At 45.8% G+C, this 27542-nt stretch overlaps 1 protein-coding gene across 3 annotated transcripts in view; it reads right to left on the bottom strand.

The window, feature by feature from the left end:
• Positions 1-9164: 9164 nt before the first annotated feature.
• TOP1MT (DNA topoisomerase I mitochondrial) overlaps positions 9165-27542 on the bottom strand; it is a 1348974-nt gene continuing 1330596 nt past the window's right edge. For all 3 annotated transcript variants that reach the window (XM_078686649.1, XM_078686647.1, XM_078686648.1), the window contains one exon: positions 9165-12347. In XM_078686649.1, the coding sequence (XP_078542775.1) occupies positions 12245-12347 (103 nt within the window). In that variant the 3' untranslated portion in view covers positions 9165-12244. The remainder of the gene's footprint in view (positions 12348-27542) is intronic.

The following is a 27542-nucleotide window of genomic DNA, read 5'->3' as shown; positions in this document are numbered from 1 at the left end:
TTTTGAATTTCTCCTTCCGGAGGAAAGCAGAGAAAAGGCACAGGTCTAACATTAACATTGGACAAAGGCCTTTGTTCTTCTTGGGCACTTTTGGGGGCCAAGTTAGTCTCAGTGCTGCACACAAAAAAAGCTCTGTGGGGAGGCAGAAGCTTTGTCATGGGTGCGGCGAAGGCCTGGAATGCCCTTTCGTTCCACTTAAGGCAGGCCTCGGCTCTTCTAGCCTTTTAGGAATGGCTTAAAGACCTGGATATTTGCTGAGTAGATCTCAAGTCCTCTGTGCTCTTGCCTTCAGGATAAATGATTAGCGCCAGGACACCCATGTGTAACGGCTGCGCATTAAGAATACTGTTAATACTGTTACTGAATACTGTTAACTAGAAAGTAATGGGAACCACCACCACCATGTTGAAAGGTGCAGCAGAGAAGAAAGGAGAGGAAGGGTAAGGCATATCCTCTGAAAAAAACATGCAGAACCCATTTGCCCGATGTATTTCCCTGCAAGGCTGAGAAGAATTGGTGGATTCGGGCCCTAACTGGGTGGCCTCCAAGGCCATGCTAAATAAAGTTTGTAGTTTGAGGTGGAGGGGTAGACTGAGCGGCCCACAGACCTTGGCCACGGGTGTGGTGAGCAACACAGCCTTGACCGCAAAACTTGCTGGCGGTAAGTGGCAACTCTAGCATATCTGCAAAAGGAGCAGTGGAAGTAGAGTTGGATGGCAACATGGGCAGAAAGGCCGAGAGAACGTGCAGCAGCTTTCCACCCTTTAAAATGTTTTAGAGCAGTATCAGCCTTGACCCCAAAGAGGCAAATTCCATCGAATGACATGTTCAGCAAGGAGGACTGGACATCACCGGAGGACCCAGTCGATCGCCTACATGGATGGCAAAACTGGTGCAGATGGAATCGGTAGTGTCCAAGCCACATCAAATAGTGAACTTGGCTGCATCACGACCATCTTGAATCACTACAGCACACCAGGGAGGACTTGTGCCACTGAGTCCTACAGGGCATGGAAATAGTATCCCAACAAGCAGCTGGCGTTAAATGATCTACGTGCCAGACTGCTGGATGAAAGAATTTGTTTTCTAAATGTTTACACCCACTTAGATTCCCGTTGGGGGACTGGTCAGGAAGGTGCTGGCGTTAGACCTGCTAGTGGAGGCTTGCAACGCAAGACTTTCAGAACAAAAGTCCTGCAAGAGAAAAGAAGGGTCACCTGAAGCAGGCCAATGGCACCTGCCAATTTGTTGGTTCCATCCAATAAGGTATCAGTCAATGCCTCATTAACTAGAGGAAAGGGATCAAGAGATGTTTGCTTCCATTGGAGGACGCTTGTCAATACATTGGTTTTACCTTGCACAGTGGGGAGCTGCAGTTAAAATGCTTCGGCTGCCCTACGCATTACCAAGGCAGTAGGCCCATTTCCAGGGAAATATTGAGACCAGCAGCCTCCTGTAAGTCATCATACCAATTATGATAGGTTGAGTGAACTGGTCACCAAGGTTGCAGTCGTTGTTTAAGTCCACATCAAAAGGGAATGCTGTGTGTGTTCTTCCTTGTGGAGTAATTCAAGAGGGGAAAGTTATGCCTTGGAGAGAACTATTGAGACCTCCTATTGGGACCTCTTCCACCTGCGTCAATGGAGTTTGCATCAGCTTTGAAGTACCCTGAGCCGGTGTAGCGCCAGAAGCAAGTTTGGAACTGGAGTCTAAGGCAAGAGTGGCTTAGAGGGAGAACCCGCTGGTGGTAGTCCACATGGAGGGCTTCTCGCCTCCTTGGGGCCCAAAAGAGCTCTATAGGGAGATGGTATGTATCCAAAAAGCTGGAGCATAGCTGAACAGAACTATTCGTTCTGATGTGGCATGGCTGCTGGACGGGTAATCTCGGGTTGTGCTGGAACCAGCTGCAGCATTGTCTCCGGAGTCAGATGGCTTCAGAAATGAGTTTGACAAATGTGGCACCGTCCCAAGGTTGGTTTAGGCAAATGCGAGTGTCGTGAGGGGGAGGAATATCGCTAAGATTTTATGTGCTGCTTTTCAGACTTACCTGCAAATTTGGTCCGCAGTGAAGATCGCCTCTGGAATGGCTTGTTTGATGTCGGGAAGGGGACCGAGATCAAGCTCTTGGCATGGACCGCAAATTGGAGCAGTCTTCTTATGCTTCACCTCGTGGTCCCCGATGGCCTTCTGGTCCATCGACACGCTGTTGCTTTAGGCCTTGGAGTCGTGGCTAGACTCTGAGCCCCAAAGGCATACCTGGGTTGTGACAGTCTTAAAATCTGTTTGTGGGGGTAACATCGCCTGCACGCTGAAGAAATAAATGGAGTAAAATGTCTCAGACAGGAAGGGAGTTCCAGATCCATGTCTGGTGGAACAGAAAGAAAGGAACTGGCATCAGCACATGGGGGCCCTATAGAGGCGCCACATGTCATTTCCAGAGCAGAATGACGTCAGTGCAAAATTGGCCTGCACCACCTGATGGACCACCGAGGGTTCACTGAAAAGTTTCTGGATCCAGTCTGATACCTAGGGAATATTAAAAATTTGAGAAATCTGCAGCTAAAAGTCTCTATCAAAATTCAGCTTTATCCCATGACTTTCTTTCAGAGTATGGAAGAGTTTTTATACACTATATTATTTGTGCATAGTTACATGTGATGCTATTGTCATTGAATCACTTAATACAACTTGTTAAAGTTGATTTTCTTGGTTCATGCTAACTATGCCTCAGCTAGATCTCAGCACCACCTTGTTTAAAATGGATATCTCATTCACTCTTGATTATTCCGCTGCACGCATCCAAGCAGTGTCATCTTTGTTTATTTCTTACTGATGCTTAATTCTAAAGAAGCTCTCCAACATGGGCTCAGTATTCTTTCTTATGGTTACTATTGCTTGCACACAGTACCACATTCATTCACAATAGCTCACTGTTGTTTTTTTTGCCATTTTGTTCTGATAGTTCCAGATGAAATACGTGAGAATGGGGCAGAACTAATATTAAACCGAGGGAGAGTGCTTAGGTGGTAAGGTTATGGGACAATGTATGACGCCCAATATTTCTATGATCTGATTGACTGAAATTGTATTTCTTTGCTCATACCATGGCGAATTTGCACTTTCACTGTCCTCCTATGAGAAGATTTCATTATAAATCCTAAAATTTGGGTGTGAGTCATAACTCCTATGAGACACTCCGGTGCTACGAAGGATGCTGTTTTGAATCCTTACTGATCTTGCTACACATTTGGGACAAAGCATTTTTCCTCGATTTTGCCCATTTTACTGCTCCAATGACCTTTATGGCAAGGACTTTATGCAACTCCTTTCTAATTATTCTGTATTGAATTATCCTTTGAATTTTTTAAATAAATCCTTTACATTTTTTCATTCCACCTTAGAACTCACTTATTGAGTCTGTCATTAAATTGACAGTATTTTTATGATGTCTTGTACGTGATCTTGGGACACATCGCCTCATGAAATTGAGGTTTAACACCATCGCCAATCCAACCATCCGTAGGCGTGCCGTTTAATTGGGGGGGGGGGGGGGGGAGAGAGAGTACAGCTTTTTGGGAGTACCTCCTTGCCCACAAAAGCACAATTGGAATCTGCACTCATGGCAATGGATTCTGTCCTAAATCTTGCCTCAACACACCACTCTATGCATATGGTGATGGCAGCTCTCAAGGGTGGATTTTTCCAACAACCTTTTTCTCACCTGCCCGGGATAGTTCATGTTTAGCTGAACCTGTGGGTGGTGATTAGGTCCTGTTGTTGACTGAAGGCATGGTAGGTGCTGGGCCCATCATGACAGCACCATGACTGCTGGTCACTCACACCCAAGCGGCTGTCCAATGTGAATGTGGGATGAGGAATCTTCACCTTGCTCTGCCATGTGCAAACTGCGTGGGACACAGGCAGGGCTGCTGTGCTAAGGCGCAGTGGTAGTTGTCTGCCTGTACCACCACGAGACACTAGGCTCTCGGGAAAGTAAGTAGTGAGGCTGAGCAAGGAGATGTGGAGAGACAAAGATGAGATGGAAGAAAATGCCTAAGTTATGTTATGTTATTAGGATTTATAATGCGCAACAAATCATCCCCAAAGGGATCTCTTAGCGCCTTGGTGGAACACTACCAGTGGATAATGACAGTTAGAACATCCATGTTTTTAGCTGTTTCTTAAACTGCACCAGGGTAGAGCAGGCTCGGATCTCATCTGGTAATCTGTTCCAGTGGAAGGGGGCAAGATGTGAGAATGCTCGTCCTCCCATTTTAATTTTACTGATTTTCACAGGACAGAGCAGTTTCTGATTGCTTGGTCTCGGTTGGCGCACGTGGACATAAAGAATTAACTTCTTCCTTAAGTACGCCGGTCCGGTCCCTTGAAGAGTTTTAAACACTATAGACAAGAGCTTAAAAACTGCTCTCTTCCTAATGGGCAGCCAGTGCAATTGTCGCAAGAGAGGTAATGACTGGGAGCGTACCGGTTTATTGAGAGCAAGCCGTATGTATTTTGAACTACTTGCAGCTTTGATGATAGATCCTCCCTCATTCCAACTAATTGTTAATTACCGTACTCTAGTCTACTGACTAGCAGTGCCTGAATTAAGGTATTTTTGGCCGCCAGGGGGATCCAAGGAAAAATATTTCTCAGCATCCGCATTATTCCAAAGCATGTGCCTGAAACCGTCTTCACATGCTCCTCCATAGAGAGCCTATTAACTGAAATATAGTTGAAAACTCCGGTATACAATGGGTACACGTGGAAAATGAGTCTGAACCAGAGAAAAACATTTTTTGACACTATGGCACATGGGATAAGCTGATGTGTAGAGAGCAACTTTGTTTATTTGCTAATAACATAAAGCAAGTATTTGAGAACAGAGAATCCGATTAAAAACATATGCGGATGTATGTTTTTTTAATATCTCAAGCCAATATTCTTATGACAATTAATGCTGAATTCGGAACAAACAATTTGATATTACAGCTTAACCCCTACCGCGCTACCGCATTTTCCCGCTGTGCGCTAAAAAAAAAAATTACTTGTTTATGACAAAGCCAGCTCGTCATCCGCGTAGCGCAGGTAACGCCCATGACGAGCTTGCTTTGTCATCAGCACTGAAGGGGTTAATTAACTTGGTTAGGAAGGCACAGTTATTTCACGTAGCTTTGGAATATTTAATGACTACTACTTTAAACCTGCCTGTTAAATCGCTGGCTTTTAGCTAGTTTCTTTGTGGTGTGGTGGTAAGTGGTACGAGGGGACCTTAACCACTGAGCAATTTGAAGCAAGCATATCACCAGTGCACATGTCATTCTTAACCCGTCACCATCAGGATTCATGTTTGGCACTCAACCGAGACAGCCCTAGATGTCAGTCACTACCTTGAACTTTATGCCGCATGGGGTTGTTCATTTGGCTCACCCCCTGCACTATAGAGCCTTACAACTTGCCAAGCGCCATGATGTTCCGAAGAGGATGTATCTGCAATAATCCCTTGATCCCTGGGGACTACATTTTTGTCTCCATAGTACGGTTTCCAATTCTCTTCCTTCCTACTGTTAAGATCTTCGATCTTTGGAGCCCTAGTACGACATATGGCGTGATAGGGATCTACAGTTGATAAGTGTGAGGTTCCATTTTATGGGTCAAGGTATTTTACCTCTGGTTTCCTCTAGGCTACAAAACTGCAGAGAGGGCAGCACTTCTCCCAGTTTTCTGGCCATATAGAGGGGCAGATCTGCAGGGAGGGTTTTAGCCTAGGCAAATTTAGGTATTGAGCCGAGGAGCTTTTGAGGGGATTTGAGCAGGGTTCCTGGGCCATGACCTGGTTTGGGTGCGGACGGATGCAGACAGGTCTGCCTTTGCTGTGCCTGCATCCCAGGCGCTGAGCGTGTCCACTGCGCACCCGCATTTTAAGGCTGTGCAAATTACTACTCGAGCGCCGACCTCACTGCCATCTGTATGGCTGAAAAACTAAAGTGCAGGTTCAGACTCTATGGTCAGAAAACGAGTATACAGTAACAGTGGCGTCACTGGGGTTGGTGTCACCCGGTGCAGGTAACTCATGGTGTCACCCCCTCACGACTTACCGCATGGACCACCTCTGTCGGAAATGTACGGCGCTAGGTACTGACTTACTCCCTCTAGCTCCCTCTCTCTGTCTAGTTCACTCTACCTCCCTCTCTCCGTCTTACTCCTTCTAGCTCCCTCTGGTTCCCTCTCTCTCTGTCTTACTCCCTCTAGCTCCCTCTCTCTGTCTTGCTCCCTCTAGCTCCCTCTCTTACTCCTAGCTCCATCTCTCTGTCTTACTCCCTCTAGCTCCCTCTCTCTCTGTCTTACTCCCTCTAGCTCCCTCTCTCTGTCTTACTCCCTCTAGCTCCTGCTCTCTCTCTCTTACTCCCTCTAGCTCCCTCTCTCTCTCTTACTCCCTCTAGCTCCCTCTCTCTCTTGCTCCCTCTAGCTCCCTCTCTCTTGCTCCCTCTAGCTCCCTCTCTCTGTTTTACTCCCTCTAGCTCCCTCTCTCTCTCTGTCTTGCTCCCTCTAGCTCCCTCTCTGTCTTACTCCCTCTAGCTTCCTCTCTCTCTGTCTTACTCCCTCTAGCCCCCTCTCTCTTACTCCCTCTAGCTCCCTCTCTCTCTCTTACTCCCTCTAGCCCCCTCTCTCTCTGCCTTGCTCCCTCTAGCTCTCTCTGTCTTACTCCCTCTAGCTCCCTCTCACTCTGTCTTGCTCCCTATAGCTCCCTCTCTCTCTCTCTCTCTTACTCCCTCTAGCTCCCTCTCTCTGTCTAGCGCCCTCTAGCTCACTCTCTCTGTCTTACTCCCTCTAGCTCCCTCTCTCTGTCTAGCTCCCTCTCTCTCTGTCTAGCTCCCTCTCTCTCTGTCTTTCTCACTCTAGCTCCCTCTCTCTCTGTCTTACTCCCTCTAGCTCCCTCTCTCTGTCTAGCGCCCTCTAGCTCACTCTCTCTGTCTTACTCCCTCTAGCTCCCTCTCTCTGTCTAGCTCCCTCTCTCTCTGTCTAGCTCCCTCTCTCTCTGTCTTTCTCACTCTAGCTCCCTCTCTCTCTCTGTCTTACTCCCTCTAGCTCCCTCTCTCTGTCTTACTCCCTCTAGCTCCCTCTCTCTCTCTGTCTTACTCTCTCTAGCTCCCTCTCTCTGTCTTACTCCCTCTAGCTCCCTCTCTCTGTCTTGCTCTCTCTAGCTCCCTCTCTCTGTCTTGCTCCATCTCTCTCTCTCTGTCTTGCTCCCTCTCTCGTATTCCCTCTAGCTCCCCTCTCTCTGTCTTACTCCCTCTAGCTCCCTCTCTCTGTCTAGCTCCCTCTCTCTCTGTCTTACTTCCTCTAGCTACCTCTGTCTCCCTCTCTCTGTCTTACTCCCTCTAGCTCCCTCTCTCTCTGTCTTTCTCACTCTAGCTCCCCCTCTCTCTCTGTCTTACTCCCTCTAGCTCCCTCTCTCTGTCTAGCTCCCTCTCCCTCTGTCTTGCTCCCTCTAGCTCCCTCTCTCTCTATCTTAATCCCTCTAGCTCCCCTCTCTGTCTAGCTCCCTCTCTCCCTGTCTTACTCCCTCTAGCTCCCTCTCTCTTTCTCACTCTAGCTCCCTCTCTCTCTGTCTTACTCCCTCTCTCTCAGTCTTACTCTCTCTAGCTCCCTCTCTCGGTCTTACTCCCTCTAGCTCCCTCTCTCTCTGTCTTACTCCCTCTAGCTCCCTCTCTCTCTGTCTTACTCTCTCTAGCTCCCTCTCTCTGTCTTACTCCCTCTAGCTCCCTCTCTCTCTCTGTCTTGCTCCCTCTAGCTCCCTCTCTCGTATTCCCTCTAGCTCCCTCTCTCTCTGTCTTGATCCCTCTAGCTCCCTCTCTCTCTATCTTACTTCCTCTAGATTTACTCCAGCAAGACAATCATGCCCTCCCACCGAACACATGTAGCTCCTTCCACCGGCGCCCTGACATCCAGCACACAATGCTGAGGCCTACTTCCCCCTGTTGAAGTAACCCCCAATGACCCTATTCTCCCCATTATAAAGAGCAGCCAGGGGCATGACGCACAATTCAAATCTGTGACCCCCGTCTACCCACCATTTCTCAGTCGAGACAGTTGCCCAGACAGACTGCCAAATAAAAGTGCAGTGGAGCTCTTAGAGAAGCCCCTAACAAGCCAGGAGCGCTAGCGGCCCCCTGTCCTGAGCCCTATGCCACAGCCGTAAAACAATCTGTCACAATAAATATACTCGTATCTCATTCCCTGCCAGATATTGCTATGAATCTGCCTTGGTCCCAGCGCAGGACTTTTGTTCTCCCCGCCCGTGACTTTGACCTCATTTAAATTATGAATTTAAATCCGATAGACTGCCCCACTTACCCTGCTGCTCTCCCTGGCTGGATGATTAATTAGCGTGGGCCAGAGCTCCCCCAGTACCACCTTAAGGATGAAGAGCTGGCACAGACGTGGAGACAACTGCGCGCCGTGCACCATTTAATTTAAAAAGAGACTGTGTGAGGTGCAACGACGGCGAGCGTAACCACGTAAGTGACGTAACCCGTCACATCCAAGCAAAACTGATGTATTGTGTGTTCTGGCTGCGGAGGGGGGCCCTGGAGCGCTGGGGGCCCCCCGCAACTCGTGGGCTGCGGGGGCCTGTGTTATGCCGGTGGCGACAGTAAAGGCGAGAGCAGACTCGAGGCTGCAGTGCAGATTGGTGTCACCCCTAGTGTTGGTGTCACCCGGTGCGGGCCGCACCCCCAGCACCCCCCTAGTGACGCCACTGTACAGTAATTCAATGCGTTTTGATTCCACCTTTACGAGCGACTCACACTTCACAATTCAGATTCAAATTTGTCCTTTTAAAAGTGATAAGCCTTCAACATAGCATTTTTTTAAAACCTTAAAAGCTATAAAAAAAATGCGACCCTGTCAGGGCAATTTAACTTTAACGCTCCTGAAGAGCTGCGGTGCAGCGCTAGACTCCTCCAAAAACACGACTGCACTCCTGGAAAATCTCTACATATGACACATGGCCATGATCAATCTCGGTTGACTCGTTGACTTTACACAAACCAAGCCGCACCATTCATTAAGATGCCTGCTAACTTTGCAACATGCAGCAGTAACAAGTTTTAGATTAATTTGGATATGAATTCACATATTTTATTAAAGAAACAGTAAGCGACCTTCAAATTAATTTTAATTGTGTAAACAATGTTAACACTTAATATACTCTATGTATAGAACACAACAGGGTATGCAAAAATATTTACACGTTATTGAAAAGTTCTTTGAATAGGTATATGTAACTAAATATTTTGAGTCAACACGCAGTTTGATAACATTAGAAACTCACAACAAAAACAAACGTCTGGACTTTTGTAATAAACGTACTATATAATGTCTTCTGTTACTCACACAACTCTGGGTAGACAAAGTGCATACCTAATTATTTTTATTCCACATAATCATTAATTATTTCTAATTACGTTCTAAGGGTGCTCTTGAACAGCACAGTCCAATGGCAATTTCACATGAGAAACCTATTGCTTTGTGAGGTGGCATTACAGTGACACCCCTGCAGCAAAAGAGCTAAGTGCGATATGACAAATATTTCTGTAATTGGCAGTTTGCAATTCGTTGCAGTCATACAGGGAACGCATTGTTATGGTTACACAGCTTTACACAACAGATCATATGAGTACAGCAGACCGTCCAGCATATGTGTTATAAAGAGCAAACTGGTCAGCAGGGTAAGGTCCAGAAGAAAACGGCAGAATATTTCACAAAGATTTCCACTCAAACAAGATTACAGTACATGTATCATAACACGTCGAAATGTCCTTTTATGAGCTTTACATAAAAAGGGTGTCGCAGTTGTCATTCACAAAGAAAATTACTCGATAACACAACCAAGTCACAAGGTTTTGAAAACTGCTGCGCCTTTTTGGAAAACAAGCCTAAGTCCGAAGAAGCAGAGAGGAGATGTTTTAGGACATCACACATTACCATGTCAAAGGATGTTTTCAAAGCTTTTCCCACCTTGCATTTCTATATTGTTTTCTTTGTAGGAAATTGCTTGAGGAGGAAATCCGTATCCCTTAGTATTTTACAAATAAAGTCCCACAATGATATAGTGGTCTTCCATACATTCACATCCTAAATCACATATTCAGCGTTTCCAGGACACACAAGTTATGAAAAACTTGCATTTAAATATTTTGTTCCACATTTTCTGACCAAATGACAGCCATATGCAGAATATATTCAGATGCCAAAAAGCAGGGTGATGTTAGGGACCATTGTGCCAAATTCCTTATCTTTACATTTCGCTTGCATATAGCCAATGGCAGTTTTGAGATGCTCTCCTACAGCATTTATAATTACACCAAGATCCATCGTGACCAAATAAGTGCACTGATGTGATGGCTACACTTTCCTTTCCAAGAAATCTTTCCCATACATGAAGGAATCTCCAATTCCTCTCCACTTAGGTGAGCAGATTCAATACTTCGCATGGTACTCACATGTCGCCTGTGAGTGGAAAATGACAAATTAACTGGCCCTTACAATTCTGCTTAATGAAAATAATAAATCCTTCCTTAAGTTCAAATACATATTTTTAAAAGGAACTTTTCTTTGAATAGTACAGTTTGCTTTAATCTGTGAATGGCCAAATCTGATCCACTGTACCCCAAATGTGATACACTACGATTCTGCAGACAAACACCACCGATGTGCGATAATTGATCTGAATTGTAAGTGCTGTCTAGGCTTGAAGGGCAAACATTTGTCAAGATACAAAAAATATCATTTCTTCAAATGTTAAAAGATGTAGCAGAAACCCAAGAGATCAGCCAACATCTGCACCCTCACTTTCCTTTGAAAGCTGCAGCTTTCCAAACATTAATTGGGCTTCTCCCAATATAGCTTATTAAACTTAAGAGCCAGAGTAGTCGCAATAGGTACATATTTTACATCAAGACAAAACCTACAAAACGTCTTCCAATCATGTCCTTGGTAGCGATCTTTTCATTCAACTGGAAGGGGGGATGCAAAGAAGGTAAACAACTACGAAGTAGTTACCTTCATTATTTAATTCTAATCCTAGACTTCAATACCATCAACATCTGCAGGCCAACATTGTTTGCTGAATGTACACATGAAATAGAATATCGAGGACACAGCACCTTCAGTCACTTGTAGAGGTTCATAGCAGCATTAATACAGTTTGCATAAAGCACTTCTATGAAAAGGCGAGCTGGCCAAATGCTTCTCAGAAATGACAAACAATACATTCCGTATAAATCCAAGATTTGGTCTCCCCCCCTTTTGAAGTAAAATACAAATATTTAAGATACAGTACATCGAGGCAAAAGCAAATGTGCTTTTTCAACGGCAATAAACAAAAGTAGTTAGGTTCTTGGGAAACTGAGGGGCGATACTAAACAAGGGCAATTAACTCTGTGCAAGCAAGAGGTCAAACGTTGTGACACGAGAAGCATTGCAACCGAGTGTCAAAATAAGGGACTAGATGAGGAGGTGTGCGTCTTGCAGCAAAGAACTACAGTTTTTGTTTAGAAGCAGAAGCCTGAATTCAATACTGACTGGATTTCTTCAATCAACCTAACAGACAAACGAGAAAGCAGGACAAGAAAGACCATCATTCCAAGAAACGTTAAGGTTTTAAGATAGGTCCTAGGTCGTCATAAACCATCTCCTTTACATACGGATATCTGCATGCCCTCTCACCAGCTACAGATACATACATTAGTGGAATGCAGCTTTTATTATTTTCATCGAGTTTCAACTGTTAAAGTTTGGCACTGCCGAGAAATTAGGAAACACACAAATCAGTTTATGCTCTTTAGTTTTCACTTAAGTGCATTTTAACAGGTAACAGTAGACAAAGTGCCAAAACAAATATTTCAAAATCAATGACATGATTCTTTTTCTGTCGCACCAACTTCTGAAAATTTCCTCCTTACTTGATACAGGCCATGATTTTTGAGAACTGAATGCCAGCAAGTCCAACGTTAGAGTGGAACGTAAATTTTTAGGATAAGAATATTCAACCTGCCTGGCTGGCATAGCAGTCGGTATTTACACATCACAAGTTCAGTCGCACTCATTCAACCGAGAGGGCATGGCTGAATGTAGATGTGGGTATATGAACCTCCCATTATCGTTTTCTTGGCATTATTGTAAAGATATAACTAGAGTGCTATAAATTCCACATATCCTCAGGTTAGGCAGACAATTCTCAGAATTCAAAGTTTTCATCAGTCATGTCAATTGCCCAGGCAAACTTGTCCCGTTGTGTCTTGTTATAAATCTTCTCAATAGGCACGCCAAACTTCTTACACCTGCAGACAAAGGATACGGAATTGGTCACTCACAAAAACAAATTTACAGAACCCTTTTTATTTATAGCTGTTGCATCTACAAATTTAGAATGTTACTGATATAAAACCAATGATTTCCTATATCACATGTTGCCATATCTAGGAAATTCTGTCATTAATTGGTACCCTTGTAGTTCAGTGTTTGGGTAACAATGAGAGGACCAGGGGGCTTCACGGAGCATTTACTAGTGGTGTAAAATCCGACGCAGTCCTGTCCTAGAACGTGTCCTTCCTTTACCAGCCAATCCCAGTGACTCAGACAGCCCACTTCTCTCCGACTCACATTAGATCGAATGTTGTGTTTCCCTAGCCCACCTATCAGCAAGCAACATCTACTTCTACCCGTAATGAAATCCCAGGCGACAATAACCAATGATACCACTACATCGATAGGTGACTACATTTTGACAAGTCAAATATATTGGGTAAAGAAGAAAATGCTGCTCAAAAAACACTGGATTTCAAAACCTCAAGACGAATGCACAGCTAAGTGTCCGAGTCAGTGTAATGGTCAGCGTTACATTTATAGTTGGGATAAGCGTTGGGATAAGCATTGGGTGAGTATTAGGTGTAGGAAAAGGAGAGATAATATTAGCGATATGTTTGAGTACCATCTTACCCATTTGCTTTTTTAAAGGAAAAAACAAGGGAAAACAAGGAAACATGCATATCTTGAAAGACAAAATGAAATACAAAGACTACCTCGCAAAACCCACAGATAACTCTGACCTCTAGTGATGCATAACATTTGCCTGGTCTCCTGCCACGTATTCCATCACCGTCTGCATACATCCTCCACCTGGCCCACCCTCTGTGTCTTCCATCCCCCCTCCCTGCCCAAGGCCACGCTCTGTGCCGCTGCCATTGTGCCGACAGTGGCTTTGTTAGTGAAGCCCATCAACCCTTCTCCCATCAGTGCAGGCCTGTAGGGAACCAGGTGGAAACAGGAATGTGATGGCTGGCATTAAATTGCAAATGGGGTCCGCCCATTTAGTCCACCAGGATTTATTTGCTTTTGATCACCCCTGTTTTGGACGTTTACTGTCAGAGAGTGTCACTCATGGTAATAGGATTGTGTTTATTGCCAGTGTCCAACTTTTAAGATAAGACTGCTACAGCGCAGCTAGTGTAACAAGCATTGGGCTGGTAACACATGAACCCAGTTGTGAACATATGGGGGCTGCTTGTGACAGACTACTGTCCTGCGCAGCATGGTAGCTGCAAGCAGGTAACATGCCCATGGTAGTTTTAAACTGAAAATTCGATCCGTCAAAAGAACCCCTTTTGACAGGCTTCAACCTTCCTGTTAAATGCTAATAAGTCACCCCTTAATAGGCCTTATTGCATATAAAGGGAGGATATGTGATATTTAAATGTAGGACATGTACATGTTAACGCTGATCATGACATTACAGAGAAATATCCCCAAAAGCCATTTTCACTGGATGCTTCCATAGGAAAACACTGGGCTACATTGTTTCTTTGAATGAATGCTAAATTCAGATCGGTAACAACTAGAAACATATTTTAAGAAATCATTTTTATAGTTATTTAAAATCCAATTTCATGTTAAAATATAATTATGTCGAACTATTAAGCACCAGGTACTTTCAAAAACTTTACGATTTTCCTGCCTGAATCCTCTAGACCAGTGTTTCCCAAACTGTGGTCCGCGGACCCCCAGGGGTCCGTGACACATTCCCAGGGGGTCCGTAGGCAACAGTTTTAAAAGCACAGAAATGTTTCTTGTATAATTAGAAGCTTTCCAGCAACAATAAAAGTGTCAAGAGAATGCCAGTGATTAATGTACCTGCTGGAGAGCAAGGAGAGCTTTGTTCAGTGGCAGCTTTGATTTAACTAATGTAGCACAGAGGGTTAATGTGCCTACTGCAAAGAACGTGTAACATGCATCTTAAAAAGCAGTATTTTATGTGCCTAGGTTCGTGGTTACTGCTTTTGTCACAGAGTTTCTTTTGTTACTGTGCACTTCATAAGTGACAATCGTAATCTAGCAGAGGGACCTATAAACTGTCATCAAAGAGCTGCGTGCAAACTGCATGGTACCAGTTAGTAACTTATATTTTGTCCCAGTTATTCATTATCCTGATGCTGCTAAAAAGATATATTTGGGTAGGAAATACATTTTTAATGTTTAGGTCAATGCTAGCCACTGTGTTATGTTCTGAATCCTGAGTTTGTGCTTTTCCAGACCAAGCACTCTTTAAACATGTTATATAAACACTGATTTACATGTATGATTCAATGTCTCTATATGTGTGTGATGTAAAGTGCTCTGACATCCTACAATGGTATGAGAGATGCTATATAACAAATGAAATACATGTGACAGAGGGGCTATTACTTCAATATAAAATACTAAGGGCCCGATGTGCGATCTGTTTTTATATGCGCGAACGGGTTCGCAAACCCGTTTGCGCATGCAAAAACCCATTGGGCCATGTACATAGCCTATTTCGCGAGTCGCAATTTGTTTGCGACTCTCTAAATAGGTTTTGCAACTTGCTATTTGGAAGGGGCATTCCCTTCCAAATAGCGAATCTCAAAACCATGTACAAATGTTTTGCGGTCGCAAAACAGTCACAATTACCACCTACTTCAAGTAGATGGTAATGCATTCGCAAATGGGAAGGGGTCCCCGGGGGACCCCTTCTCCTTTGCAAATGCATGCAAAATGATTTTTTAAGGGCAGGCAGTGGTCCCAGGGACCTCTGCCTGCCCTTAGAAAATGAAACGAAAACGTTTCATTTTCTTTTTTCTTTTAAATGCATGGTAAACAGGCTGCATTTTTTTCAAAAAAACTGCTTTATTTAAAAGCAGTCCGAGACATGGTGGCCTGCAGAGCCCAGCAGGCCACCATCGCTGGGAGGGCTGGCATTCCCAATGGGTTCTCAAATTGCGAGAGGCTCATTAATATGAATGAACCTCGCAATTTGCGACCCCATTGGGAATCCCAAACAGTGTTAAACACACTGTTGTACATTTCATTTAGCGACTCGCAATTTGCCACACGCAATGTGTCACCAATTGCGAGGCGCTAAATGAAATGGTCGTACATCTGGCCCCAAAATCCTTAGTACTTTGAGTATTTGTTTTGTGTGCACACATGTGTATTTTTTTCGAATTACTGTTTTAATGTTTGAAATTTAACTCATACAAATTGCTTGGGGGTCCCCGGCTTCCAGTGGTGACTCAATGGGGGTCCTCAGGAGTCAAAAGTTTGGGAACCACTGCTCTAGACCAGTGGTTCCCAAACTTTTGACTCCTGAGGACCCCCATTGAGTCACCACTGGAAGCCGGGGACCCCCAAGCAATTTGTATGAGTTAAATTTCAAACATTAAAACAGTAATTCGAAAAAAATACACATGTGTGCACACAAAACAAATACTCAAAGTACTAAGGATTTTGGGGCCAGATGTACGACCATTTCATTTAGCGCCTCGCAATTGGTGACACATTGCGTGTGGCAAATTGCGAGTCGCTAAATGAAATGTACAACAGTGTGTTTAACACTGTTTGGGATTCCCAATGGGGTCGCAAATTGCGAGGTTCATTCATATTAATGAGCCTCTCGCAATTTGAGAACCCATTGGGAATGCCAGCCCTCCCAGCGATGGTGGCCTGCTGGGCTCTGCAGGCCACCATGTCTCGGACTGCTTTTAAATAAAGCAGTTTTTTTGAAAAAAATGCAGCCTGTTTACCATGCATTTAAAAGAAAAAAGAAAATGAAACGTTTTCGTTTCATTTTCTAAGGGCAGGCAGAGGTCCCTGGGACCACTGCCTGCCCTTAAAAAATCATTTTGCATGCATTTGCAAAGGAGAAGGGGTCCCCCGGGGACCCCTTCCCATTTGCGAATGCATTACCATCTACTTGAAGTAGGTGGTAATTGTGACTGTTTTGCGACCGCAAAACATTTGTACATGGTTTTGAGATTCGCTATTTGGAAGGGAATGCCCCTTCCAAATAGCAAGTTGCAAAACCTATTTAGAGAGTCGCAAACAAATTGCGACTCGCGAAATAGGCTATGTACATGGCCCAATGGGTTTTTGCATGCGCAAACGGGTTTGCGAACCCGTTCGCGCATATAAAAACAGATCGCACATCGGGCCCTTAGTATTTTATATTGAAGTAATAGCCCCTCTGTCACATGTATTTCATTTGTTATATAGCATCTCTCATACCATTGTAGGATGTCAGAGCACTTTACATCACACACATATAGAGACATTGAATCATACATGTAAATCAGTGTTTATATAACATGTTTAAAGAGTGCTTGGTCTGGAAAAGCACAAACTCAGGATTCAGAACATAACACAGTGGCTAGCATTGACCTAAACATTAAAAATGTATTTCCTACCCAAATATATCTTTTTAGCAGCATCAGGATAATGAATAACTGGGACAAAATATAAGTTACTAACTGGTACCATGCAGTTTGCACGCAGCTCTTTGATGACAGTTTATAGGTCCCTCTGCTAGATTACGATTGTCACTTATGAAGTGCACAGTAACAAAAGAAACTCTGTGACAAAAGCAGTAACCACGAACCTAGGCACATAAAATACTGCTTTTTAAGATGCATGTTACACGTTCTTTGCAGTAGGCACATTAACCCTCTGTGCTACATTAGTTAAATCAAAGCTGCCACTGAACAAAGCTCTCCTTGCTCTCCAGCAGGTACATTAATCACTGGCATTCTCTTGACACTTTTATTGTTGCTGGAAAGCTTCTAATTATACAAGAAACATTTCTGTGCTTTTAAAACTGTTGCCTACGGACCCCCTGGGAATGTGTCACGGACCCCTGGGGGTCCGCGGACCACAGTTTGGGAAACACTGCTCTAGACGCCTTTCTGCAAGTACTGAATTGTCACCCGACTGCTGATTGGCTTCCTGGTGGAGAGATATGGATTGCTCCAAGGACAAAGGGCCTGGGGAGGTGCTGGCCTTCCCTTGACAGGGTGGCCTAGTGACTGTGCCCTAGGACTAGTTTTTTTTGTTGCTTTTTCATAACCTTTGTCAAATTCAATATGACCAAAATACAGTTTGCATCAAGTCGAAGCATCATACACAGTAAGTTTTAAGCCGAATTTCATAGATATAATTATAATACCGTCATGCAAGAGTCGAGTTCAGTGAGGCACTACTATGGCACCATAATTAACACATTTGCTAAAGGAGATGGGGGCACTACTGTAGGGATAGGGGCAAACTCAACCAGAAGAGAAGGGGGGAGAGAGGGGGTCAGTTACTGAACAGCACCAGCGGCCACAGCGGGCGGAGTGCTGGCAGGGAGCGCGGGAGAGGCAGCATGGCTCAAATGAGGATGGGAATGAAGATATGTCCCCAAGGGCCCTCATATGTCAGTTGGGCGAGATCGTGCAGAAAGTAGTCCCAAAATTCAGAAAGCAAGATCTGACATCTCGAGGCGTCTTCAAGCCAGTAAGCACACTGGGGAGCTGGTCTGCGACCCAGCACATGTAAATGTATTGTATTTATATAGCGCACTTCTACCCGGAGGCCTCGTAGCGCTGTATTCATACCGCTGTGGAACCCATCCTGGCTTTCCTGTGAAATGTCCACTCCTGGGCACCCCCAAGGTGAAGCCAGGCATCCAAGCGCTGCTGGGGCCGTTGTGGAGATTAAGCAAGCTATTGCCCAGAGTCACTGAGTGGGACCCATGATTAGACTAGGCACCGAGGCGAGAATGATCAGGTCTGGGGAAATTAAGTGCAAGGGCCGCCGAGGCGGGAATTGAACCCTGGTCCCGGGCCAGACCTCTGCATCAGGGCCTGCCGCTCTAACCATTGAGCCACGCTTCTCCACTTGGCCTCCCTTTGCCTAGCCAGGACAAGCAGCACTGCGATCAGGGGGCGAGAAGCATCCGGGCAAAATTTAACAAAGCCTAGCAGACACAGCGGTGGGTTGGGCTGCACCGGTGCAGAGGTAATCTCGGAGATAGCAGAGCATATCTGACACCTTAGGGCACAACCACGCTTGATGAGCAAAATCCGCAGCAGGGGCTGGGCAACACATGCAACGATCGTTAGGTATGAGTACCAGTTTTTGGAGCTGAGCAGAAGTGCGATATAGTCTATGCAAATATTTGAAATGGATAAGACAAAGCCGGTAGTTGGGAGACAATTTCTCCGCCTGATTGCAGCAGTAAAGCCAGTCGGCCTGGGCGATATCCATGCCCAAGTCCTCGTCCCATGCCATGTGTGCGCGATCCGTGGAGATAGAGGCGGACGATAACCTAAAAGCGTATAATTTAGTGACTACTTTATGAGGAGTTGAGGATGTGTATATAAAATCAAGAGCAAGCATCGAAGGTGGAGACAGGGGGAACGTTGGATGTAGCTCCCTGATAACTGATTAAAGAGTAAAGTGTCCAACGGACCGGAGGAGGTGGAAAAAGAATAGAACGTGTCACCTGGGTAAAGATCCGCCAATGTCGTACTTCTGGTTAATCCGAGCCAAAAAGATCTAAATGCTCATATCCATGAGCAGCAAGATTCGATGCATCAGCTTCTGCACTTGCTATTTGGTTTGCCATCAGGCCATCTTTATTTAAGATCTCTTGGAAATCCTGCCTGGCCTCTTTTGGAAGTTTCTCCATAATCTGTTAAAAGAATCCCACAGAGACCGGTCATAACTTCCCAACAAAGTGAAAGCAGTGGCAAATCTCATTGTAAATGCTGATGTCCCACACATCTGTTTGCCAAGAGCATTTATTTGCTTGCTTTTTTTGTCTGGGGGCACAAAAGAACCAGTAGCAACAGTGTGGGACTTTCTTCATGCCACTACAATAACAGAATATAGAGGCGGATCTGACCCGAGGAACAGTGGATCCTGGTCAGGTGGTTTATATTTTTTAAGAAGCCAAGATGAGGCAGACTTCACTGATGCAGGTGTAAGGAATAACTGCGTCACAGACTCTAGTAGGCCTGAAACCAGGGAAAGTAATGGTTGTGTAGCTGTTCTCTGATGTGAAGTCTAAAAAAAATCACAGAAGACGGTGTAGTAGCTGCCAGGATATCACTATTTAATTTGTTTTGCCCCTCTTACTTCAAAGGTAAGAAGCTCCTCTATAGCAGACCCAGTTGAGCGAGGTGTATCTGTCAGAGTAGGAGAGTAACCTCTGACAGATGAGGAAGTAGTTGTAGACCAAGAAGGAGATCTTCTGTGTCTACATCTGGATCATCTGCTTTATCTTCTAATTATGGATGCAGACCTGGTTCTTGATGTCACTTTAGACCTGGAGCGCTGATATAGTGGACTTCCAGATCTTTGTGGAGGCTTATGAAGTGAAGCTGTAGTCTTCAGCCTGCTTATGGGCCCTGTTAGAGTAGTAGGAAGGCCAATAAACAGAGGGGCCCCCTGCAACGAATATGGGCAGACGTCAGGGGAAGAGAACACAACTGTTAAGGGAAAAGTCCACCCACATAAATCAGACAATGGCTCATACGGAATCCACAAATTTACATATATAGTGCAGGAGCTCACAATGGGGGGGTAGCAGAAGAATCTTCTGACAGTGACCACAAGTCTCAGGATGATGAGATTCCGGAAGACAAACAATACAGAATGAGTGTTTTCCGGAGCCTTTTTCTTCCCACAAGGAGGACACTTAACACAAAGTGAAGGCATTCTTGAGAGGAAAAGAAACTATTTTTTGTTAAAAAAATGAGACATGAAAAAAAAGGGAGGGGGGCATAAAATAAATATTTTGCAGTGTTTTTTGGCCAACAAGGCAGAGCTTAGTGCTCCAGGATCCTGTCTCCAAGTGCCGAAAAAATGAACTGACCTAACTGCCACCTGTAAGGCATGGTGGGATATAGTACTGAGAGGTTCTTAAATGCACAGTGCCAGTTTTCTCAATTCCTTGAATGGCAGCCTATTGGTTAGCAATGTCTCTCATTCTCTTTCCTCTTCAAAAAAGGTATATGACACATTTTTTTTAATGCCATAGTTCTATGTAATTGGACTCTTTTTAAAATGAAAACAATGTAATCTGGCCATTTTTAGCCTTTCATTAGGCAGCAGACGTATATGTAAGGTACTACGTACAAAGTATATTGTACATATATATAAAACAAATTAAAGTGCTGCAGGATCCCTACACGTGGGCAGGACTATTCAGTGCTTATGACTATTGATGAGGATCCACTGGAAAATAACTCAATTTCTTACATACTGGTACAGCTTCAATCGCATTTTCTTAGCCTCTCAGATTTGCGAAGACCCGGAAGAGACAGAATGTGTGGAGGTGAAAGTGCCATTCTGCTCCATCTGGCAGGTCCCCTGAGAGTGAGGTGGTGGCGGCGATGGTGGTGGTGGGGGGGGGTGATTGGGGAGGATTGGTGTTCACACAGGGGAAAGCAAGTACTTAGGTGATGTAACAACTGTGGGAAATAATGTTTGATTTTGATATGATTATTTACACTAATGGCTTCCAGTGGAAGCAATACATAACAAAAATATTGCCAATAAAAAGGCCTAGAAGTATGCCCGTCTTTCATTTAATCATGGATTTCAGTGCACTAACTGAATGTCCATGGAAGAAATAGTTAATGTATATACCTTAAAGTAAACTACAGCCAATATGTTATCCATCTATACTACTCTACTCATCTTTGGTCTGCCTTGGGTTCTCCACATCAACGGTTAGAAGTCATTCACACAAACTACTTGATACTCAAATTTGCTCAATGGCCCATAAGTTACAAACGTATCCACATGCCATAGTTTCAGTTGTGGGCTTCAAGGTGTGATTCAAGTTTAAAAAAAGTTTTGCAGAATTAAAATCATTGCAAATCATACATTCATTATACATTGTAAATAATAATAAGAAGCCAGTCATGAAAATCTCTGTAAAGGTAATTACAAAAGGAACTATGATTAAAGTACAAGATTTCAATTAACAACAAATGCAGCTTGTAAAAGCAGATATAATGAACCCAATGACAAATCGTGTATCACAATACATGTCTCACGCCAATTCAGAGCTTGATAAAAGAATTTCACAAAAGTTAAAGATCAGCAGCTCTCATCTCAAGCACTTAAAGTGCCAATGCTGCCCATTTACACCCCGGGAGTTTCTGCAGTTTAAGGCAGTCAATGCATGTGTGCGCTGGGGGAGGTGGGTGTCAAAGCTGTAAGTGTATGTCACATGTATATTTTCCAATGGTTCACGCGCTTCCAAATTCAGTAGTGTTCTTTTTTTATGATTTCTTACTGAGGCATGTTCTCTGCGACAATGAGTCCTGCCAGATGTGTGTACCTCTGCTCCCAAACAGAGTTTTAACTACTATTTGTAATACCACCAGCAATGATTGCTTGGAAAATATAGGAACAAGCTTTAGTTCTTGACAATGCTAAGGACGCTAGTGATATCTCAGCCTTTGAGCCGAAGCTGCAGCATGCAAGGAACCAGGCACTTGCTGGTCTGTGCAAAATTGGTAAATATAGTTTGGTGCATGTAGGAAGGTAGGATCCTTCTAGAATGGTTACCCTACCCACTTTTTTCTAGTGTCAGTATGTTTAGTTGATTAGTCTGGCGGGGATTCTGCTAATCAGGACCCTTTTCACTGCGTTTCCTCCCTAAGTTTGTCATGGTAATTACTCTGGAACCTTCACAATTGGCTACTGGTGTGCCCATGGAAGTCCCTAGTTTATGGTACTGAGTGAGTAAGTGCACCAGGGGTCCCTCATGGGCTGCAGCAGGTATTATGCCACCCATGAGAGACCACTCAAACTGTGACTGGGGGCCTCCCATTGCAGCCTGTGTGAGCTGGTGCTAGCACTACTTACAGCAGTTATATCTAAAGTCACTACACTACACAGACACGCAACCGAACTCTGGGACCTAATCGACACTGTGTCACCTGACATCGCCTTCCTCACTGAAACTTGGATGAACACATCTTCTGCCCCCGACATCGCCATAGCCATACCGGACACTTACAAGATCATTCGAAAAGACCGCACCATTAAAAAAACTGGAGGAGGCATCGCCATCGTCCATAGAAACACCATCAAAATTACAACCAGCTCTGACGACAATCTTGCAACCGCCGAACACCTCCACTTTCAGATCCACACCGACCCCAGGACCACCCTTAGAGGAACCCTCATCTACAGGCCCCCAGGCACCCGATCTCAATTCAGCGACGACATCACTGACTTCGTCAGCCCGCACGCCCTCGCCTCCGAGAACTACATTCTTCTAGGAGACCTCAACTACCACCTTGACAACATTCTCGACAACAACACCACCACCCTCCTGGACAACCTGTCCAATCTCGGACTCAAACAACTGGTTGACACCCCCACTCACACAGCCGGACACACGCTCGACCCTATCTTCACCTCCAGCAAGCACATCTCCTTCGATCACACTACAGCTCTCCACTGGACGGATCACAGCTGTGTTCACTTCAGCTACAAAACAACCCTGACCCACAACCGTCCACAACCCATTCCCCGAAGAAAATGGAACAAAATCACCACCGACCAACTCCTCGCATCCCTCAGCCAAAACACTCCCACCCTAACAACGGACCCAGACCAAGCGGCCACAAACCTCAGGCAATGGATTACACACAGTGCGGACGAACTAGCACCCCTGAAAAAACACCAGTTGAAATCATTCAGCAAAAAGGCTCCCTGGTTCAATGATGACCTTAAAAAATCCAAGAAGACATGCCGCACCCTTGAGAAGAATTGGAGAAAAGAACCAACCTCAGACAACATGACCTCCCTCAAGACAGCCACCCGCAAACACCACCAACTGATTTGATCCGCCAAGAAATCAGCATTTAAGGACCGTCTCGACAACAATTCTCATAACAGCAAGGAACTCTTCAATATCGTCAAAGAATTCACCAACCCTCCCGCAGCATCCAACGACATCACTAACTCCCAAGACCTCTGCAACGCGCTATCCTCCTTCTTCTACAACAAAATTGCCGACATCCACAACAGCTTCAAGAACACTCCCAATGACCAACTCACCCCACCCCCTTCTGATCCCACCCCTCCAACTAACTACCTCAATTCCTGGAACCCAATCACCATTGAAGATACCATTCGCCTCATGAACTCAATCCACTCTGGCTCACCTTCTGACCCCTGCCCCCACTACATCTTCAACAAAGCTGACTCCATCATCGCTCCCCAACTCCGCGATGTCATCAACTGCTCCTTCAACTCAGCCACCTTTCCAGAAACATGGAAACACGCCGAACTCAGCGCCCTTCTGAAAAAACCAACAGCAGACCCCTCAGAACTGAAAAACTACCGACCCATCTCCCTCCTCCCTTTCCCGGCCAAAGTCATCGAGAAAGCCGTCAACAGCCAACTCGCAGCCTTCCTTGAATCCAACAACTCCCTGGATCCCTCACAGAACGGCTTTCGAGCCAAACACAGCACCGAGACCGCCCTCATCGCGGCGACCGACGACATCCGAGCACTCCTGGACAACGGTGAAACAGTGGCCCTCATTCTTCTCGACCTCTCCGCCGCCTTCGACACTGTCTGTCACAACACCCTCATACAACGCCTCAACAACATCGGCATACAAGGAAAAGCCTTGGACTGGATCATCTCGTTCCTAGCCGGGAGAACACAGAGAGTCCGACTCCCCCCTTTCTACTCAGAGCCCACCGAAGTCATCTGCGGCGTACCTCAAGGCTCCTCACTCAGTCCCACCCTCTTCAACGTCTACATGAGTCCCCTCGCCTCCATCGCACGTCGACACAACCTCAACATCATCTCCTACGCCGACGACACCCAGCTGATACTTTCACTCACCAAAGACCCCAACACCGCCAAGGACAACCTTCACGAAGGTATGAAAGAAGTAGCCGAATGGATGAAACAGAGCCGCTTAAAACTCAACTCAGACAAAACTGAGGTGCTCATCCTTGGATCCTCCCCCTCAGCTTGGGACGACTCTTGGTGGCCTTCCGCTTTGGGATCAGCGCCCACACCCACTGACCATGCACGTAACCTTGGCTTCATTCTAGACTCCTCTCTCTCAATGTCCAGACAAGTCAACGCCGTATCGTCCTCCTGCTTCAACGTCCTTCGCATGCTCAAAAAGATCTTCCGCTGGATCCCCCTCGAAACAAGAAAGACTGCCACCCATGCACTGGTCACGAGTCGACTGGACTATGGCAACACTCTCTACGCCGGAATGACAACAAAATTGCAGAAAAAGCTCCAGCGCATCCAAAACGCATCAGCGAGACTCATATTAGACATCCCGCGCCAAGAGCACATCACCGGTCACTTAAAAAACCTCCACTGGCTTCCCGTCAACAAAAGAATTACTTTCCGCCTTCTTACCCACGCACACAAGGCCCTTTATAATCTAGGACCAGAATGCCTCAACTCCCGACTGTCCTTCTACTATCCCACCCGCCAACTAAGATCATCCACTCAAGCCCTCGCCGCAGTCCCGCGCATCCGAAAAACCACCATGGGTGGCAGATCCTTCTCCTTCCTGGCTGCCAAGACCTGGAACTCACTCCCCACCCACCTCCGCCTTACTCAGAATCACATCTCCTTCAGAAAAGAACTGAAAACTTGGCTATTCGATAAACAATGAACCCCTCCCTCTAGCGCCTTGAGACCCTCTGGGTGAGTAGTGCGCTTTATAAATGCCTGAACTTGAACTTGAACTTAAAACCTATAAGTCACCCCTAAGGCAGTCCTGAAGGCAGGGTGCTGGTTTACAAGTGTGAAGTGCCCTGCAAGAGCAGACACCCCTACAAACCCCGGAGTTGATTCTCTAGGCTTTGTAAGTGCTGTCAGCCATTTTGATGCATATAAGGGCCATGTGTCATCACGCAACAGCTAACTATATACTGGCTGGGCCAAACCTGGGCATGTTTGGTATCAAACATGTTGTAATCATACCCCAAATCAATTACTGGTGTTGGAAGTATGATTCCATGCACTGGGGGCCGTTCCAGGAAGCCCCCTGTACTCCCAGTAACAGTCTTCCAGGGTCTGCCAGCAAGCTGGTGCTGGTTCCGATGCCAAACATGATTCTGCCCTATTTCTGCTGAGCTGAGCTCAAGCAGAGGAAGGTATAACAATAGGTTTCCTGTCAGAGAGAGGAGCGACCACCTGCCAGACAGGACTTAGTGCATTGTGCTGGGGGAGCTTGCCAGAGCCACCAGACTACTTTGAAGGGCACGTTTGATGCCGTCCTTCCATACTCTAGTTAGAACCAGTTCTGGGAGCCCTTGGTTCTCGCTCTGGCACAAAATTGGACAAAGGTCATAGGAGTGTCCTCCCCTCTGTACCCCCCTCCTCCGGGGGGGTGGGGGGGGGTGCCCGAGTCATCCTAACCCCTTGCCTAGGGTATACACGGGCTTACCTGTGGGTGGGTCCTCAAATTTGTCGTGTGACAAGACTCAAGCCTGAAACAAAGCCACTCTTCGACCTTCTGGACACTTGGGCTTTGCCTGGAACCGTGACATCAATGTAGACTTCTGCTACTCCTGGTCTTGCTTTTCTGCAAGTCTTCTTTGTTTGTATCTGTGCTTTATCCAGGATCTTAAAGAGACCTGTAAGCATCGAGAACACCTGAAGAAACCTCCTTTGAAGTGAAGGAGTCACTCCCCTGCATCTGCAGGCACTGCAACGAAGCTGACTGGTCTGCTGCTCTTGACGTCCCATGGACTTCGACTCAGCAACACAGGTGGTGGTACTGCAACTCCCTTGAGGCCTGACCTGTCCTTTCTGCATTTTTGAGGTCATTATCCCGGGTCGAAACCGCTGGGACTGAACCTCTGTTGCCAAGGCTTGTTGGCTCTGCACTCCAGATATCTTCGGGCTACAAGTAGCTCCAGCCTCCCTTTCTGACAAGATCCTCATTCCTCACCGCATCCTCTGCACTGTGACCCTTCATCTTTGGTGAGCAGCTCCAGGTCCTCTTGAGACTCCTGTGTTTTGGGCCTATGGGTGGTCTCGAGGGTCTTCTCTTGCTTCTGTGGACTCCCCTGCTTGCTGGGAACCTGCTCTGACTCTCCTTCCATTGGACCTTGCTGGTCCCAACGTTCCTTCATTGTTTTCCACTTCTGTTGCTGCTGCCAAGGCTTGTTGGTGCTCCCACCGGACACCGACCCCCTGGTTCTCAACTTCCGACGTAGGACAGCTCAAGAACGGCTCCTGGTTTTTCATAGTGTCGCCTGGTTCCACAGCTGCAGCGACAAGGTAACAGTCATCATTCCTGCATCTTCTGTCACTGTGGTCATTGCTCTTCTGTGCCTCCTGGTCACCTCTGAGTGGCATAGACTCTGTCTCCTGTGCTTGCAGGTTCTTCTCTTCAAGAATCCACCCTTGGATTGCATCGGACTCTTGCACAGTCTTCACAAGTAGCATCTTTCCTGAAGGCCTCCATTGTGGTCTACGACGGTTTTAGACATCACTTCGCAACTACACACCCGACTTCCCTGGTGTAGGTATCCTTGTTCCTGGGGTATTCACGGGTGAGGTGGCTCTCCAATCTTCTGTCTTCCACTGGGTTTCTTCAGGGTGCACTGGGGCGGTTCCTTCTTGAAAATTGCAACCGCAACTTTCCAGTTGACTTTTGTTGAGAAAGCGGCTGTGTTTCCACTCTGCACACTGCCTCCGTGGGGTTCCTGGGTACTTACCCTGGGTGGTTCCTAGTGTCCTCAGCTCTTCTGAGTCTCCTGCTTCTAGTCCTGACCTTTAGTCACAGTTCGCATTCCACTTTCTTAGTATGAATGAATGAATGAATGAAGGATTTATAGAGCGCACGACTCACCCCTACAGGGGATCTCCGCACTGGCAGCAACGAACAACAACAAGGAGGTGGAGAACCAGCCAGGCTAGAAAAGTTCATTTTTTAGGAACTGTCTAAATTTGAACAGATCCGGTCACACCCGTAGCACCATAGGGAGTTTGTTCCAAAGGCGGAGAGCAACACAGGCAAAGGCTTTACCACCTGTGCCAAACTTGTTAACCCGGGGTACCACAAGCAGAGCCTTTCCACTAGAATGTAGCGGTCTGTTGGGCAGGTAGGGGATAAGACTATCGGTCATGTACCTGGGACAGTTATTAAGGTTTTTTTGAGTCAGACAACTAATTTTGAACTT

The sequence above is a fragment of the Lissotriton helveticus genome, chromosome 4_1 (assembly GCF_964261635.1).
Source record: "Lissotriton helveticus chromosome 4_1, aLisHel1.1, whole genome shotgun sequence".
Taxonomy (NCBI): Eukaryota; Metazoa; Chordata; class Amphibia; order Caudata; family Salamandridae; genus Lissotriton; species Lissotriton helveticus.
This window is presented reverse-complemented; position numbering and strand designations above follow the sequence as displayed.